The 16,650-nt window shown below is 49.2% G+C and overlaps 2 protein-coding genes across 2 annotated transcripts; one reads left to right on the top strand and one right to left on the bottom strand.

Annotated features, from left to right (window-relative positions):
• Positions 1-1,148: 1,148 nt before the first annotated feature.
• Positions 1,149-1,946, top strand: LOC135829847 (uncharacterized). Its single transcript, XM_065342231.1, has 2 exons — positions 1,149-1,556; positions 1,855-1,946. Exons 1-2 carry the CDS (start codon positions 1,152-1,154, stop codon positions 1,933-1,935), a joined length of 486 nt encoding a protein of 161 aa, XP_065198303.1. The 5' UTR covers positions 1,149-1,151; the 3' UTR covers positions 1,936-1,946.
• An 11,602-nt stretch (positions 1,947-13,548) lies between these two features.
• Positions 13,549-16,071, bottom strand: LOC135829197 (piggyBac transposable element-derived protein 4-like). Its single transcript, XM_065341604.1, has 2 exons — positions 15,493-16,071; positions 13,549-15,194 (listed from the first exon to the last, which is right to left on the bottom strand). Exons 1-2 carry the CDS (start codon positions 15,860-15,862, stop codon positions 13,549-13,551), a joined length of 2,016 nt encoding a protein of 671 aa, XP_065197676.1. The 5' UTR covers positions 15,863-16,071.
• Positions 16,072-16,650: the final 579 nt, after the last annotated feature.

The raw sequence follows: 16,650 nt of genomic DNA, 5'->3' as shown, positions 1-16,650 counted from the left end.
GCAGCAACTTACCGGTACAGGTGAAATATCGTTCCCAATACACGAGGAAAGTGCAATCTCGTCTGTCCTTCATCCCAAAACAGAAGGCCGTCCTTAATCTGGAACGAGGCAATCACTCTCAACCGGACGGTCACTTCATAATAAGTCTCGCCAGTCTGCCGCCGGTGGTCGTATCGAGTAGACTCTACTACCAGCACAAGGCAGCAGTCGTACCACTCACTGCACTGCACTGCAGTACAACTACAAGTCAAGTCCAAAAGAAGCCGCCTGCGTCCGCAGACTCACGCTGCACAGCACGTAGACGTGGACGTGTTCAGTCCACGTACGTCAGTCACACGACAGCCCGCCGAAAAAAAGTTACGGTCGGGCTGAAAAATGTACGGTCGGTCGGGTGAGTCGAACCACAGACCTTCTTCAGTGTGGCCTTACGAAAAAATATCGGAAAACCAGGTGGAAAGGACACGCTTGAGCGGTTCCTGAAGGAAGATTTTGAACTGCCTGGCCGCCGCAGCTCTACGTCATGTCAAGAGCAAGATTCACAACAAGTTGAACAACCCGCATCCATCACGCAAGCCGCCACACAAGAGCTCCACAATGACCATGTCGGAGACAGCAAGCAGTGCGATGACCTGCAGCAACGAATATTGTCTAGTTACAACAGGACGCGCAACATAACAAAGCGTTTACGTCGGCGGGAGCACGCACTGGAAGACGCAGCCGAACAACTACGCATTCACCAAGAGCAGCAGGGAGAGAGAGAGCAAGAAGCGCAAGATTTGATAGCAAAGTTGGATGACACGAGTAAGGATTTAGTGAGTTTGAAGGAGAAGCAGATTGAGCTTGCTCAGCATTTGCGCAATGCGAAGCGAATGAGCACCTACTGGCAGAGAAAAGCAGCTGTAGCAGTGCAATCCTCTGTAAGAACCGAAAATGCATTAGAAACGGCACAGGAAGAAGCAGCAAAGCTTACGCAAGAGGTGAATCAGCTAGAGGAAGGACTGGCAGACAATGATGACAACATACATGACGACAATGAAGATGACCCGACAGTTCTGGAGACGATGCACAACGGGCGCTACACAGACGGAGTGAGAACATGTTGTATCTACTTACTCACTCACAATGTCGGCATACACCACGTCGGACCGGTCATGAAGGAGGTCCTGTCTCTGGCCGGTAAAACGCCATCAAGTACACCCAGTGCGACATCGGTTAGGACAATGTTGCTAGAAGGCCGAGCAGTCGGTCTACTGCACATTGGCCATCTTGCAGGGTCAGACAACACGCTGCACTTTGACGGTACAACCAAGCATGGTCACAAGTATGGAAGCTTTCAGCTGACAACTGATGACGGGCAGTTCACGCTGGCCGTGTCTGGGGCACTGTCCGGCAGCGCTGAGCACACCATGGAACTACTGCACCACACTATTGGCCAGTTGGGAGCCGCAGGCGAGAAGCTCGGTGATGCACAGTCCGGTAACCGTCTGATCGCTGCCCTCAAAAACACGATGTCTGACAGAGCTGCAGTGAACACAAAATTCAACAACATGCTTCAGGTATGTCTACACAATTGTTCCACTTTTCTTTTCATATTAAAATGCAATCTGCACAGCAAAGTATTATTGTTGCCAAACACATGTACAAACCACACACGCACACACATACACACACACACACACACACACAGGTACAGACACACATACACATAGACACACATGCACAGACACACACACAGTGTCTATCTGTCTACCCTTCCTTATGAGCCTACTATGAAGCATGAAGTATCCAATATAGAAGGCAATGGTCATGTGATGTTGACCACTCCTGTTCGTTTGATTTTCTGTCATACCTCAGGAATACCGCTCTTCGGTGCTGCCCGTGATACAGCAGGATTGGGACACCCTCACCGAAACCCAGAAGAAAGAAACATGTTAACTCAATAACTTCTTCTGCAGCTTACATCTACTGGTCAACCTGGCAGATCACTCTGGTGCCGTGATTAAGGAGTGGGAGGCAACACAGAGTGGGAGTTCGGCAAGTTGCCCAGGCGCTAACCAGCCAAACGAATGTGGCACGTACCGCCTGATCAGAACTGCGTGTAAGGCATTCGAGCGCCATGGGAGTGAGCAAGTTGGAGAAGCTGCTGGCTTCCAAGCCTTCGCCACTACCAACGGGCTCACTCACATCCCGCTTGCCAAGTTCAGGGGCAACAGGTTTAACATCATTTTCCACAACGCTGCTGGAATCTACTTCCTTGCTGAGACAATGACTGCTTACCTGGCATTTAGTTGTGGCAACCGGTTGCTTTCTGCTGTCAAAGAGGACCTCCTCGACCCACGATTTGTCACTGGCTGCCGGGCTGTAGGGCTTTTCGGCAAATTTGTCACTGCTCCAATGTGGCGATTCCTGGAATCAGACGCACCATTCACCTCTGTCCAGAGTGTGTACCAGGAAGTCGAGACGCAACTGGCAAGATGGTCGGAGGATGCAAGTGAGCTCGTGGACGGCACTGCGAAGCCATTTGCAGCAGCCACTATAACACAGCCGGACGTTGTTCTCGACAAGCTGCTAGAGCCAACGCAAGACGACGCTTTGGTCAAGGGACTGTTGCAGCTGCTCGCCGTAGCATGGAACACGTATCTCCACAGAGTATGGGAAGTGCAGTATGAGCAGGGTGCACCGGATCCAGAGCAGACTGCAACAGTCCCGAAAACCAACGTCGTGTCCGAGCGGGACTTCGGCCAGCTAGACCGTCTGCTGAGGAGCAAGCCGAATGCTTCCATGCTGGCTATCGAGGCACAGATTATGCTCGCGAACAATCGCCCCCTCGATTGGTTGAGCTTCCGCACACCAGAGGAGCAATCAGCGATACTCGAAGTTGCCAGGCAGCTGGTTCCAGAACACAAGAGGCTCCAGAAAGCCAGGCTGTCTGCCATCAACGAGTATCGACTGAAGACTGTGCAAGCCAAGCAGCAGGCCCACCAGCAGAGAGCAACGGCGAGTGGCGGAGGCGGAGACCATCACACAGCAGCTTGCCAGGATTCCTGGTGAGCTCTGGACGACCGGAGATGGAATAGCTGAGGGACTGGCTGAGCTTCCTGCAAACAAGGCGAAGGTAGACGCTCTGAAGTGTCAGCTGAAGTTCAGGAAGAAAATCCTCGTCCAGCAAGCGCCGCACACACTGTTTGCCTTCTCGAAAGCCGGCAAGCCATTCTCCATCGCCGAGCTGAAAGCGAATCTGCTGCGTCTCCTTGAGCTCTCACCAGCCTCAGCACACCATGTAGCACTGTCGGATTCGGACGACATGCTGAATGACGATGATGGTGGCATGGTTCCGCAGTGACCAGGAACATCAAACATGGCACCTAGTCGATGCATGGCTGGTGACATCAACATAGCTGGCTGTTACATCAGTTAGTGCATAAGCGATGACACAGCGACGATTTGGCTCGGATTGCGATGTATGTTTCGCCCCTCCCAGACTCCTCAGTCATTCATGAACGTCTTCAGGTGAAGCTTGATGTAGTAGGATTAAGACTCCTACGCAGCATCATTATGGAAGAGAAATTACCTGGCGAAATGGTGGTAAATACACGCATACCCACTCAAAGCTCTCTAAGCTACAATGGTTGCCAGACCGTTGTAGCTTAGAGAGTGCTGCAGGGGCAGGCGTGTACTCACCACCATTTCGCCAGGTAATTTCTCTTCCATAATGATGCTGCGTAGGAGTCTTAAAGGGGAAGTTAAGGCAAAAATGAAAATTTCACCAGTTGTAGTCTTCGGGGTGCTGAGTTGAATGGTCGTGGTCCGAGGAAGCTGAGACGCTCCCTTCCTACTTGAATCCCAATCGAACTCGCGCACTTCCACCCAAACTGGGTGACTGCGCCCTACTAGATGGGGATTTGTATGCAAAATGTCACTAAAGGCGCCATTTTGTTCTTATAAAAGCACGGATGACCGCGATTGGCCCATATGTTGTAGTCTTTTGGACGCTGAGTCAATTGGTTTTGGTCCGAAAGGGCTGCGATGCGGCGTTCCTCCTTTATTCCCAATCGAACATGGTTGAAGAAGCGGTCACGTGCTCCTGCGTGCACCAGTCACCTGGTCACCGTGCCTGCAGGGTACAACTTACTAGTCTGTTTGACCTTTTTTGGGTGCAGTCCTGTCACTCGAGTTGAACTCGAGTTGAACCTTGGTGTGAAAGTTGTCACCTGCTGGCGTGGTGACCAGGTGATTTGGGCACCCAGGAGCACGTGACCGCTTGTTCAACCATGTTCGATTGGGAATAAAGGAGGAACGCTGCATCGCAGCCTTTTCGGACCAAAACCAGTCGACTGAGCGTCCAAAAGACTACAACATATGGGCCAACCGCGGTCATCCGTGCTTTTATAAGAACGAAAGGGCGCTTTTAGTGACATTTTGCATACAAATCCCCATCTAGTAGGGCGCAGTCACCCAGTTTGGGTGGAAGTGCGCGAGTTCGATTGGGATTCAAGTAGGAAGGGAGCGTCTCAGCTTCCTCGGACCACGACCATTCGACTCAGCACCCCGAAGACTACAACTGGTGAAATTTTAATTTTTGCCTTAACTTCCCCTTTAATCCTACTACATCAAGCTTCACCTGAAGATGTTCATGAATGACTGAGGAGTCTGGGAGGGGTGAAACATACATCGCAATCCGAGCCAAATCGTCGCTGTGTCATCGCTTATGCACTAACTGATGTAACAGCCAGCTATGTTGATGTCACCAGCCATGCATCGACTAGGCGCCATGCATGAACAGATGATGGTGGTGAGAGAACTTGGAGAAGCACTCTCTGCCAGGAATTGCAGCTTAGAGAGCGTTGTGTGACAGCTGCACCATAGCTCAGTGGTTAGAGCATCACTGGTCTCAAGCAAAGGTCCATGGTTCGAGTCCTGTTGGTGACAGTCAATTTTCTCTTCAGACTTTTCTCGTTCGAGTCCTGGTGGTGACAGTCAAATTTTCTTCAGACTTTCCATTTCCATTCCCTCAACGAGTGAATAATATTGAGAAGATGATCGCTGCTTGCATGACGACTACACCATAGATCAGTGGCTAGAGCATTGCTGACCATAAGCGAGGGTCCCTGGTTCGAGTTCTGGTGGTTATAGTCAATTGTTTCTTCAAACTTTTCCCGTTTGCATCATTCCCTCTAACCAATGAATGTTGAGAAGATAATATTCTCCAATCTCGGCTCTCTTTCCATCTCGTATTGTTTCACGCCTTGTACTGCATTAACTTGATTAGTATTCACACAGGAAGTATCTTCCTAAGTTTATTATCTGTCCAAGGCCCAGAGTAAGGGCTAAGGGAAGAACAGGTAGTGCTACAAAGTATTATTTTGCCTTGACGATCTCGGAAATCGTGCATGGCTCATGCTATCGAAAAATGTACGAAAAGTGAAAAAATCAAAAAAAAAACTTATCTGCGTTCAAAAAGACCCCTTTGCAGCACTTGTGTGCATGCGTGCGTGCGCAGAGCAAGGGGTCCGTGGAGGACTTCATTGTGCCACACCGGCTGTACCGTTTGTGTGCAATCATGGCCTTTCTTCGTGACAAACACAACTGAGGTTTTTCGATCTTCAAATCGCCATAGCGTCCTTGTCATGACTCCAAATCAGCTGAAGCTTGGCAGGACGAATGAAAATGGCATACTGAATCGATTGATACCTTTCCGGAAGGGTTTCCTTGAAAAATAGAATTTAGCCTGCACTGGCTAATGTAGTGCTCTCTTCTACTCTAGCCCGTGTTACTTATACAGTAGCTTCTCTCTGCTCTGTCCGGTCTATTTGCTGTAGGAAACTCTGGAAAGCACTGAAGCTTCTTCCACCGCATTGTGATTCGTCCACAAGCATGGTCGAAAAAGGACAAAGTGTCTGCCCTTTCCCTTTGCTACCAGCCCCTCCTTGGGAGGAGAAAGCACACCGCTATCATCCAATTTGTCCGTGAGAGGAGCACTGCTCACGGAGCCCAGTGCCGCATACCATCGCAGTCGTCTCGGTAAGTAACGTTGGATTTGTGTGCATGCGTTTATATTTATACTCATGTCAATGTAGCTAGGAATGGGTGGTCCTTATCATTGGAAGACTGGTTGCAGCACTGCTTTGCGGAGGAGGGGGATGATGGGCATTGCTCTGCTTTGTGGGGTAATAGTCCCTGCTTTGGGGGGGGGGGGGGGGTCACTGCTTTGGGGAAAGGGGGGGGGGGGGTGGTCTGCTCTGTTTTTGGGAGGGGGGGGGGCAGGGGCGTCGGGAGGCATTTTAGTGTGGTACGGTCAGCCATCTGAAAGCACAATTTACTCGTGGGGGAGGGGTGGCTGAGCCGAAAATATTGGAAATTTAGAGCCCAAATCAGTGCATTTTATTGATTTACGGGGTACTTTGGGCAAATAGTGGTACGGTCAATACCGTAGTGACCGTACCGTGTGCGACGCCCCTGGGGGGGGGGTAATAGTCACTGCTTTGCGGGGAGGGGGTATGTTAGTCGCTGCATTACAGTCGTGCACAGTAAACTGGGAGTCGTCTCAGCCCAACTTCTTGCTTTCAAGGGACATGATCCTCTTTCAGTCTTGACTACACGTACATGATTGTATTGCTTCCATTACTATGGAAGCAAGTCAGAGGAGATTTTCAGTATAACCCGCGGCACCATCACCTGATAAACCACCAGTGAAAAGCAGCGTGTTCTTGAACTGCCGATAATATCGAATGCGTGACTGAATTGATGGCACATTGCACTGATATCCCAAAGCTACTGTCAGCATCCAGATAGGTAATAAATGAAAATAAACTATGATTTTATGATTTCAATCTTTATTTATTCTTATGATTTGCTGAACTAACGGCTCCTAACCTGCTAATGAACAGCTAACACTAACCAGCCATGATGTAGCAGTATGGACGGATGTCGGTGCCATGTTCTTACGCAACTATTCATGCGCATTTTGGGCTTGTGAAGCCCCTGCGGGGTTGAGCTTGCGGTGGTTTACTTGGCAAAGCGCCATCAAAGCTGAGGCACATGTGTGCCAACATGTTGTCCTTTTCAAGAAGCAGGTGAATGTCAGACAGTGATTTACGGCGAACAGATTTCTGTGTGGTGGGTGGTGGGGGCGTGGTATGGGGTCTGTAGGCAGTTCAGCTATACTTTGGGCTCCCTACTGTTCTTCACCATTCCGAATCAAGGTCTGGATACTTGACTGAATGTGCCGTACAAACTCTCAGGTTAAGGCAAGCAGTGGTTCTACAGTCTGTAATATGTAGCCAGCCCTTCATGAGATCCCTACCTATGTCAGTCTGTCCTATTGAACTACCAGTAAAATTATTGGACAGTGGCTTTCTTTTCAGCAAGGATCTTGGCGCTATGTCATTGGTTGTATTTCTGCTATTTGTTTCTTATGTTGTTCATCGAGGAAATTCATCCGACACTGACCCGTTGACAAGAGGATGGAAATGCGTGCATATCACGGTGATGAGCGTCATGGTGAAGATGACGATGTCAGCGGCTGGTGGAATAGCAAGTATCTTGTTGCTATGTACAATTGCTATGGGTTTTATTGTGCCATTTGTTGCAAAAGAAGGACCCACGAACGGAATTCAAACTCAGCAGCCCTGTATTTCCGGGACAATTCCCTACCAAATCGGCTGCCGGGGGTCACACATACCCATGCCTCATTCTTGCCACACACTGGATTGCCTTTCCCCACAGTGAACATATTATGACAAATTTTACAGGTCATGCACCTGCTGATGTCCAGGTATTTGTTTGTGTTTTCCTGGTGCTTGTGGGTGTGCGCATGACTGTGTGTCTTCTTGTCTTATCATGCAGGCTGCACCATCCAGCATTGATTGGGAATTATTCTTGAGGGGGTGTTGGCACTACTTAGTAGCAATCCAGTATTGCTGCTGAGTAGTTGCTAAGAAAATAGGAAATGACAGGTGTACCGTTCCAACCCTGGGCACAAACTAACCGGGGGGGGGGGGGGGGAGGAGAGTGGTGGAAAGGCAGTTTGCTGGTGACTCCATGTTCTTTTGCTGATCTCTTATGGGAACACAAAGCTCCTTTTGCGCTGGCGTAAGTACATCATTGCTAGTGAAATGTGTGAAAACACCAAATTTGATGTGACCATTGAATGTAAAGAGTTGGAGTGCTCGTGTATTATGATATCGTTGATCCCCAGAAGGCGTCTGTGAGTGAGTTGAAACGCCCAGAAGGGGAGTAAAAATGCAGCTCTTGCCCGAATCAGTCAAAGGAAAAGGTCAAAAACAGGCTGATGAAGGTATAGAAGAGTTAACATAATTATGACTGTTTTCATTGCATACCATCAGAACTGTATCCCTAGTAAATATCTCCTCTCTTTATTTTAAATGGTTAGTGATGTAGACACAACCTGAATTTCTCCTGTAACAGTGAGTCACTTGTGCTAGCACAGAGGATGATTGCTGTATCTTGTGCACCGCATTGTATTCTACTGACCCCTCCATTACACTTTCCCATCATTCACACAGATTCCACCACACTGTGGACAGTCAGTGCTTCTCTCAAACAATTCCCAGCCCTGGACTTGGTGAAGCGGCTGGATGAAACTGCTGCTGCCCAAACATCAAAGAACAATGACTATATTATGCCATCAGAACTCTATTCATAGTTTGTCATTCATCAAATTTCTCATTTTCCCTTCACAATTTCACTATTTTCTCAGATATCCTTATACTCATCCCATTCTCACAATACTACACATATCACATCCCCCTTAAGATCAGGGTCAGGTAAACCCTGTAGGTCAACTCTTCTACACCCAGCGCTACGCTATCACCGAGGCAACCAGCGATATCGCCATGGTAACTATAGTCTTAGTGGGGTTATGCACTGTTGTCATAGGTAGGTTCCCCATGTGACAGTGGCTCTAGCAGGCTGCTCTAGCAGGCATGGGTGTATGCTACTAACCAATTGTGTCATGATGAATTCCTACCCCTCACAGCTAGCGACAAGCAGTTGCAGGGAAGATCCCCGCCACTACTTCAACAGGAGATGGCTCCAAAGCATGCCTGGAACAAGCCATATCGAGGTTGCAAGCCACCCCTCTCAGCAAGAAATCCGAAATTTCAATGGTGGAAGACACACTATGAAGAGAATTTCAAAAAGTATGTTTCGCGGAGCGATCGCTCAACCTAAGTAATTCAAACTTTGCAGGATGGTTCAGACGTACATGCTAGGCATGAAACCACAGGGGATGATATCATAGCTGACACACAGAGTCACACACACAGCAGATTCGTGTGCACAGATACTAAATTAGTGGACGTCATCATCTTCCGGGGAATCCCACTGATTTCAAATGTACTATGACGTGCTATTTCGCCTGACGTACTCTACTATCAGTATAGCGTGGTCAACCAGCTGTATGCTACCGCCGATAACAGCCAGTCAACCGGCTCTACGCTACTACTCACATCAGCCAGCCAACCAGCTCTATGCTAGTATCAGCTCGGGTAGATCAGCCACTGCTTCACTATCACAGTCATCGGTGGTTGATCAGCGCTACGCGACGACCGGCATCGGGGATGGGTTGGTCAGCGCTACGCGACGAACGGCATCGGGGATGGGTTGATCAGCGCTCCGCTACTGCCGGCACCGGGGATGGATTGATCAGCGCTACGCTACTACCGGCATCGGGGGATGGGTTGATCAGCGCTACGCTACTACCAGCATCGGGGATGGGTTGATCAGCGCTACACTACTGCCGGCATCGGGGATGGGTTGATCAGCGCTACGCTACTACCGGCATCGGGGATGGGTTGATCAGCGCTACACTAATACCGGCATCGAGGATGGGTTGATCATCGCTCCGCTACTACCGGCATCGGGAATGGGGTTGATCAGCGCTACGCTACTACCGGCATCGGGGATGGGTTGATCAAGCGCTACGCTACTACCGGCATCGGGGATGGGTTGATCAGCGCTACGCTACTACCGGCATCGGGGATGGGTTGATCAGCGCTTCGCTACTACCGGCATCGGGGATGGGTTGATCAGCGCTACGCTACTACCGGCATCGGGGATGGGTTGATCAGCGCTACGCTACTACCGGCATCGGGGATGGGTTGACCAGCGCTACGCTACTACCGGCATCGGGGATGGGTTGATCAGCGCTACCCTACTACCGGCATCGGGGATGGGTTGATCAGCGCAACGCTACTACCGGCATCGGGGATGGGTTGATCAGCGCTACGCTACTACCGGCATCGGGGATGGGTTGATCAGCGCTACGCTTCTACCGGCATTGGGGATGGGTTGATCAGCGCTACGCTACTACCGGCATCGGGGATGGGTTGATCAGCGCTACGCTACTACCGGCATCGGGGATGGGTTGATCAGCGCTACACTACTACCGGCATCGGGGATGGGTTGATCAGCGCTATGCTACTACCGGCATCGGCCGCTATACCACCACAGCACGGTTCTACTGCCTGCCACTGGAAGTCGTCACCTCGCGTTTCAACCCAACCGATGGAGCTAAAAGTTAAGTACTGCTGTTAATGATCCATGCATGTCCTTTTGTGTTTTGCACATGTGTACTTGCACTACTCATGTGACTTCTTCATTGTGAGTGGGAATATTGGACTGGTGGGTGGGTGATTGACACAATACGGATGAATTCTGAGCCGAAGTAATCAATTCCAATTGCAGTAAACTTTCAGCTGTGTAATTATTTCACGTTTTTTCTTTATCCCTTTGTGTTTGCTACCTTCACGTCACTCCTACACTGTCACATGCAATGAATGCAGACACAATTCCTGTTTCACATATCAGTCTCATTGTCAACCTTGATAATTATGTGTTTCAATGACCTGCAGTCTGGTAAACTTTCCTTTGGAAACATTTGCCAGTCATTCATTTTGTATTCCTGTTCATCTCCTTCAGGCAACACCATCCACTCTCCGCAATCTTTGCCATCGACATCAGACGCCGCTCCATACCGGGGGTGGAGTCATCCAAAGAAGCACTTCCACCTCAAATTTAATCCAGGTAAATATGTAGAAAACGATATTGAACGCTTCATTTTCTTGCCCACGGCTTTCAGTAGTGTTCTTGCCCCCCCCCCCCCCCCTCCTGCCTGCCTAACCTAGGGAGAACTTCACATCACGTGACAAAACTCATCAACTTCATTTGTGCCCTGTGCATGATAGACACAGGGTTATATGCAACCCCGCTTTGGATTCAACTGTCTTGCGGTCACTTTGTATTTTTCATACTTTTTTTCCAGTTTAACTTATTGAACCATGCCATGTGATGTGAAGTTCTGCATCGGGGATGGGTTGATCAGCGCAAATCTACTACCGGCATCGGGGATGGGTTGATCAGAGCTAATCTACTACCGGCACCGGGATGGGTTGATCAGCGCTACGCTACTACCGGCACCGGGATGGGTTGATCAGCGCTACGCTACTACCGGCATCGGGGATGGGTTGATCAGCGCTACGCCACTACCGGCATCGGCCGCTATACCACCACAGCATTGTTCTACTGCCCGCCACGGGAAGTCGTCACCTCACGCTTCAAAACAACCGATGGAGCTAAAAGTTAAGTACTGCTGTTAATGATCCATGCATGTCATTTTGTGTTTTGCACATGTGTACTTGCCCTACTCGTGTGACTTTGTGGTGACTTTAGCAGTTCCCATACCTGTAACTTTTCCGTTTTCACTCCTGGGTTTTCCGTAAGCGGTGACTTTGATTTTTATGGCCATTTCCCGGAATAATAATGTGTACGCTACTTCTGGTTCAGATTCCAGATTGTACGCATATATCCCATCATGCATCCTAGTATTTCGCCAGGCATTTATACCGTAGCGTATCTGTATATAGGACATATACACACTGTCACTGTACTATGTCATTACTACACATGTACACCCTTTTCCTTACTGGCCAAGACATTCTCAACCTAGAGCTTTAGGCCAGTAGATAGTTTGGTTTCATGGAAGGCAGTTGCCTTTCTATCTCTCTTTCATTGCTTTGTCAATATTACAGTAATAATACAACTCTCTCGATTTACGCCATTTGTGTGCGTTTTAAGAGTTGTGCTAGGGCTAGGACCCTACATTGGTGACCCCGTTCTATTTTTTTTGCAGTGTTGCGTTTGTGCGCTGATCTCGTTCGTAGTTCTGGATCGAGTCTGTCATCGTCTATATCACAGTACCGTCCACACCATCTGAACATGTCGAATCTTGTCAACCCACAACGCGGTACAGGTGCGGGCCTTGGCCGGGCTAACGCACTTTCTATGTCTCTGTCGGCACAGCAGCGCCCGCGCCCCGGCTAGAACACAGACCAAGTGCAACCAGCAGCCGTTCATGCCGTTGCCGTTGATCAGCGCTACGCTACTACTACCGGCATCGGGGATGGGTTGATCAGCGCTACGCTACTACCAGCATCGGGGATGGGTTTATCAGCGCTACGCTACTACCGGCATCGGGGATGGGTTGATCAGCGCTACGCTACTACCGGCATCGGGGATGGGTTGATCAGTGCTACGCTACTACCGGCATCGAGGATGGGTTGATCAGCGCTACGCTACTACCGGCATTGGGGATGGGTTGATCAGCGCTACGCTACTACCGGCATCGGGGATGGGTTGATCAGCGCTACGCTACTACCGGCATCGGGGATGGGTTGATCTGCGCAACGCTACTACCGGCATCGGGGATGGGTTGATCAGCGCTACGCTACTACCGGCATCGGGGATGGGTTGATCAGCGCTACGCTACTACCGGCATCGGGGATGGGTTGATCAGCGCTACGCTACTACCGGCATCGGGGATGGGTTGATCTGCGCAACGCTACTACCGGCATCGGGGATGGGTTGATCAGCGCTACGCTACTACCGGCATCGGGGATGGGTTGATCAGCGCTACGCTCCTACCGGCATCGGGGATGGGTTGATCAGCGCTACGCTACTACCGGCATCGGGGATGGGTTGATCAGCGCTACGCTACTACCGGCATCGGGGATGGGTTGATCAGCACTACGCTACTACTACCGGCATCGGGGATGGGTTGATCAGCGCTACGCTACTACCGGCATCGGGGATGGGTTGATCAGCGCTACGCTACTACCGGCATCGGGGATGGGTTGATCAGCGCAACGCTACTACCGGCATCGGGGATGGGTTGATCAGCGCTACGCTACTACCGGCATCGGCCGCTATACCACCACAGCATTGTTCTACTGCCCGCCACGGGAAGTCGTCACCTCACCCTTCAAAACAACCGACGGAGCTAAAAGTTAATTACTGCTGTTAACCTCTTTAGCGCGCATGCATTTGACACTGCCCCACGCAGTCAAAATTGGGCAAAATTGAGATTTTTGAAAATTCAGTTTATTGACTTCTGTCCTGATCACACAGGCCTATGAGGTTCAGAAACGATGAAAACAATGATATTTACAGGATTTAGAGGGATATGTACACGGAAAGGGAGTAATTGAAAAAACCCGAAATCTCAAGATTTTGACAGAAATAAATGAAAAATTAAAACTTCTCGCATGTGTGATAAATTCTGAAACATGGAGTGGCACATAGGCCAGGCATGTCCACGCAGTCCAGGCAGCAGATTGTGACCATTTTTCTAACCCCATTGTGGGAGCATACGACACACCGGCGCTGCGACTTGCCCTCAGGCTTGCCGCAAGAGGCAGGTACGGGTGCGGGGTAGTGACCCTTGCGCCCACCAAGCCTGGAGGACACAACTAGGCCACGAGCAGTGGCAGGAGTGGCAGGAGTAGCAGGTGTGGCAGTAGCAGCGGCAGCAGCAGCAGGGACAACTGGTGTGGTAGGTACAGGGCCAGCAGCATCCGCAGGAGCAGGGTTGGCAACAGCAACATCATCAGCAGCGGCGGGACCCGTGCCATCCGCAAGCAATGCAGATAATACAGATATAACATATTCATGGTGTGGCATACTCTTGGACTTTTTATATAATATATATGAATTCAATAATGCTTCTTCGATAAAATGTGCACCTATTTTTTTGTACCACTTCATGGATTTTCTCAATGCACTGTAGTACGACAGAAGAGCATCATTGCGATCCACACCGCCCATGTACTGATTGTATTGGTGAACAAGGTTGAGTTTGTGAACCCGTTTCCTGGTGCGGTCGCGTTTATTCGTTGCAATAACATTAGGCTTGAACAAATTGGTGAGAAAATATACTTCTTTGGTGTCCGATAGTTTTACAAATAATTTACTGCCCATTGTACGATATGCAAACGATCCGCGTTTCTTCAACTTGAGGTTCACCAACCGCTTTGGAAGGCCACGCCTATTCTTTCTAATTGTTCCACACACTCCGGTCTTCCTGGTCTCCAAGTATTCAGCCAGCTCAATACTAGAATAAAAGTTATCTATGTATACGTTGTAGCCTTTGTCTAAAAATAATGGATCTAATAAATGGACAACTACGGCACCAGATTTGCCGACTTTCTCTACTAAGCCAGGCTGATAGGCATGATCATCTCGGCCAACATAAACAAAAAAGTTAGACATATAACCACTAGACTCACACAGAGCATATATCTTGACACCAAATCTTGCTCGTTTCGAGGGTATAAACTGCCTAAAATCTAGTCTACCCTTCCATGGCACTAATTCTTCATCAATAGAGATATGTTTATACGGAATGTACACGGTCTGAAATTTATCCTGGAAAAATGTAATCAACGGCCGAATTTTCCTAAGCTTGTCGGTTCTAGCCGTCTCGTCTTCATTGTTTGCAAAGTGCAGAAAACTTGCAATACACATCCATCGGTCGCGCTTCATCGAGGCGGGGAATAAAGGGGTGAAAATCAGAGGGTTCCTGTTCCAATAGAGATCGATTTCTGGCTTCCAAATAAATCCCATCAGCAAAAATAGAGCAAAGAACACTTTCATTTCTTGTACGCTAACGTCTACCCATTTCCTAAATCTGCTACGAGCTGGGAGTGTGTCACGGTGTGCATTTAGATATTGCTGGGCAAATCGATTGGTCTCAGTGCAGAGCAATTGCCAAAATTGTAAAGTAAAAAACAGGCAAAAATAATGATATGGCTCAGCATTTTCTGGCACTGGCACCTTGATACCGGGCTGGGCAGTGAACGAGTCTTGCAAGGGCTGGTTTTCTTCCATCTTCCATTGCCCTAATACATCACAACACGAATAATGTAGGAAATATCAGGCCACATGATGCCCTACAGTGTAGGAAGGCTGATGTACGTCTCAAATACTCTGGAATTTAGGCAACATTTTGTTTGAAAATTCTCCAGTTACGCTATGCATAACGCCAAACAGATCTTGAACGATGGCCAGGAATATTACAGTAAGACTACTTTCAACAAAGGTACAAACGCACGTATAATAGTTTTACTCAGCTCAAAGTGCAAACACAGCGTACTCAAATTCACACGAACAAATAAATACTATTGAAAAGATAATTACCTTCGCTCCCATCGTCTCCTGCGGCAAGCTGCTCCTGGATGTGGACATGCGACCTCTCGGACGCCTGTTCATCATCGTCGCTCTCCGTGCCACTAGTACTACTGCTGCTACTGCTGTCACGGACGTCCGCCGGCTGCGCTTCATTCGCAACATCGATGTCCGCGTGCTCCGCGACGTACTCATCGACACTGGCGCTTGCTCCGCCACTCACATCAGGCGCAGTTTCGTTCTGAACTCTGGCCCTTGCTGGCGTCCATAGACCCTCCTCGTCGCTGTCGCTACTCACTGACGGCTCCACATCGCTGTCTGAACTCAGAAACAGCTCGTGGAGCGCTTCGTCCACAGTTCTTCCTCTCGCGCGGCGCAGCATTTTCAACCAAAATGTTCTCGCCTGAAACTATTCCCCGTGCGTCTCCTTTCGTTCGATTTTTCCCGCCTCGAATCACGTGCCGGTTCCAGGCAGCCCCCAGCAGCCCGCGAACAGCCAGCGGTCCACGACAGAGCCACTGGGACTCGATACGGACCCCACGATCACGATAGGCAGCTTCGCTCTACAGCGTCGTACTAGTACGACGGTCGTGGGGCATGCAACTAATGTGCGTCGTACTAGTACGACGCTCGCGCTAAAGGGGTTAATGATCCATGCATTTCATTTTGTGCCTTGCACATGTGTACTTGCACTACTCGTGTGACTTCTTCATTGTGAGTGGGAATGTTGGACTGGTGGATGGGTGATTAACACAATACGGATGAATTCTGAGCCGAAGTAATCAATTCCAATTGCAGTAAACTTTCAGCTGTGTAATAATTTCACGTTCTTTCTTTATCCCTTTGTGTTTGCTACCTTCACATGTCAGTCTGTTCTATTGAAATACCAGTAAAATTATTGGACAGTGGCTTTCTTTTCGGCAAGGATCTAAACATCATGTCATTGGTCGTATTTCTGCCATTTGTTTCTTATGTTGTTCATAAAGGAAATTCATCCGACACTGACGCGTTGACAAGAGGATGGAAATGCGCACATCACGGTGATGAGCGTCATGGTGAAGATGACGATGTCAGCGGCTGATGGAATAGCAAGTATCTTGTTGCTATGTACAATTGCTATGGGTTTTATTGTGCCATTTGTTGCAAAAGAAGGACCCACGAACGGAATTC

Source organism: Sycon ciliatum, chromosome 13, assembly GCF_964019385.1.
Source record: "Sycon ciliatum chromosome 13, ocSycCili1.1, whole genome shotgun sequence".
Taxonomy (NCBI): domain Eukaryota; kingdom Metazoa; phylum Porifera; class Calcarea; order Leucosolenida; family Sycettidae; genus Sycon; species Sycon ciliatum.
The sequence above is the reverse complement of the archived record's forward strand: the minus strand, read 5'-3'. Positions and strand labels throughout refer to the sequence as shown.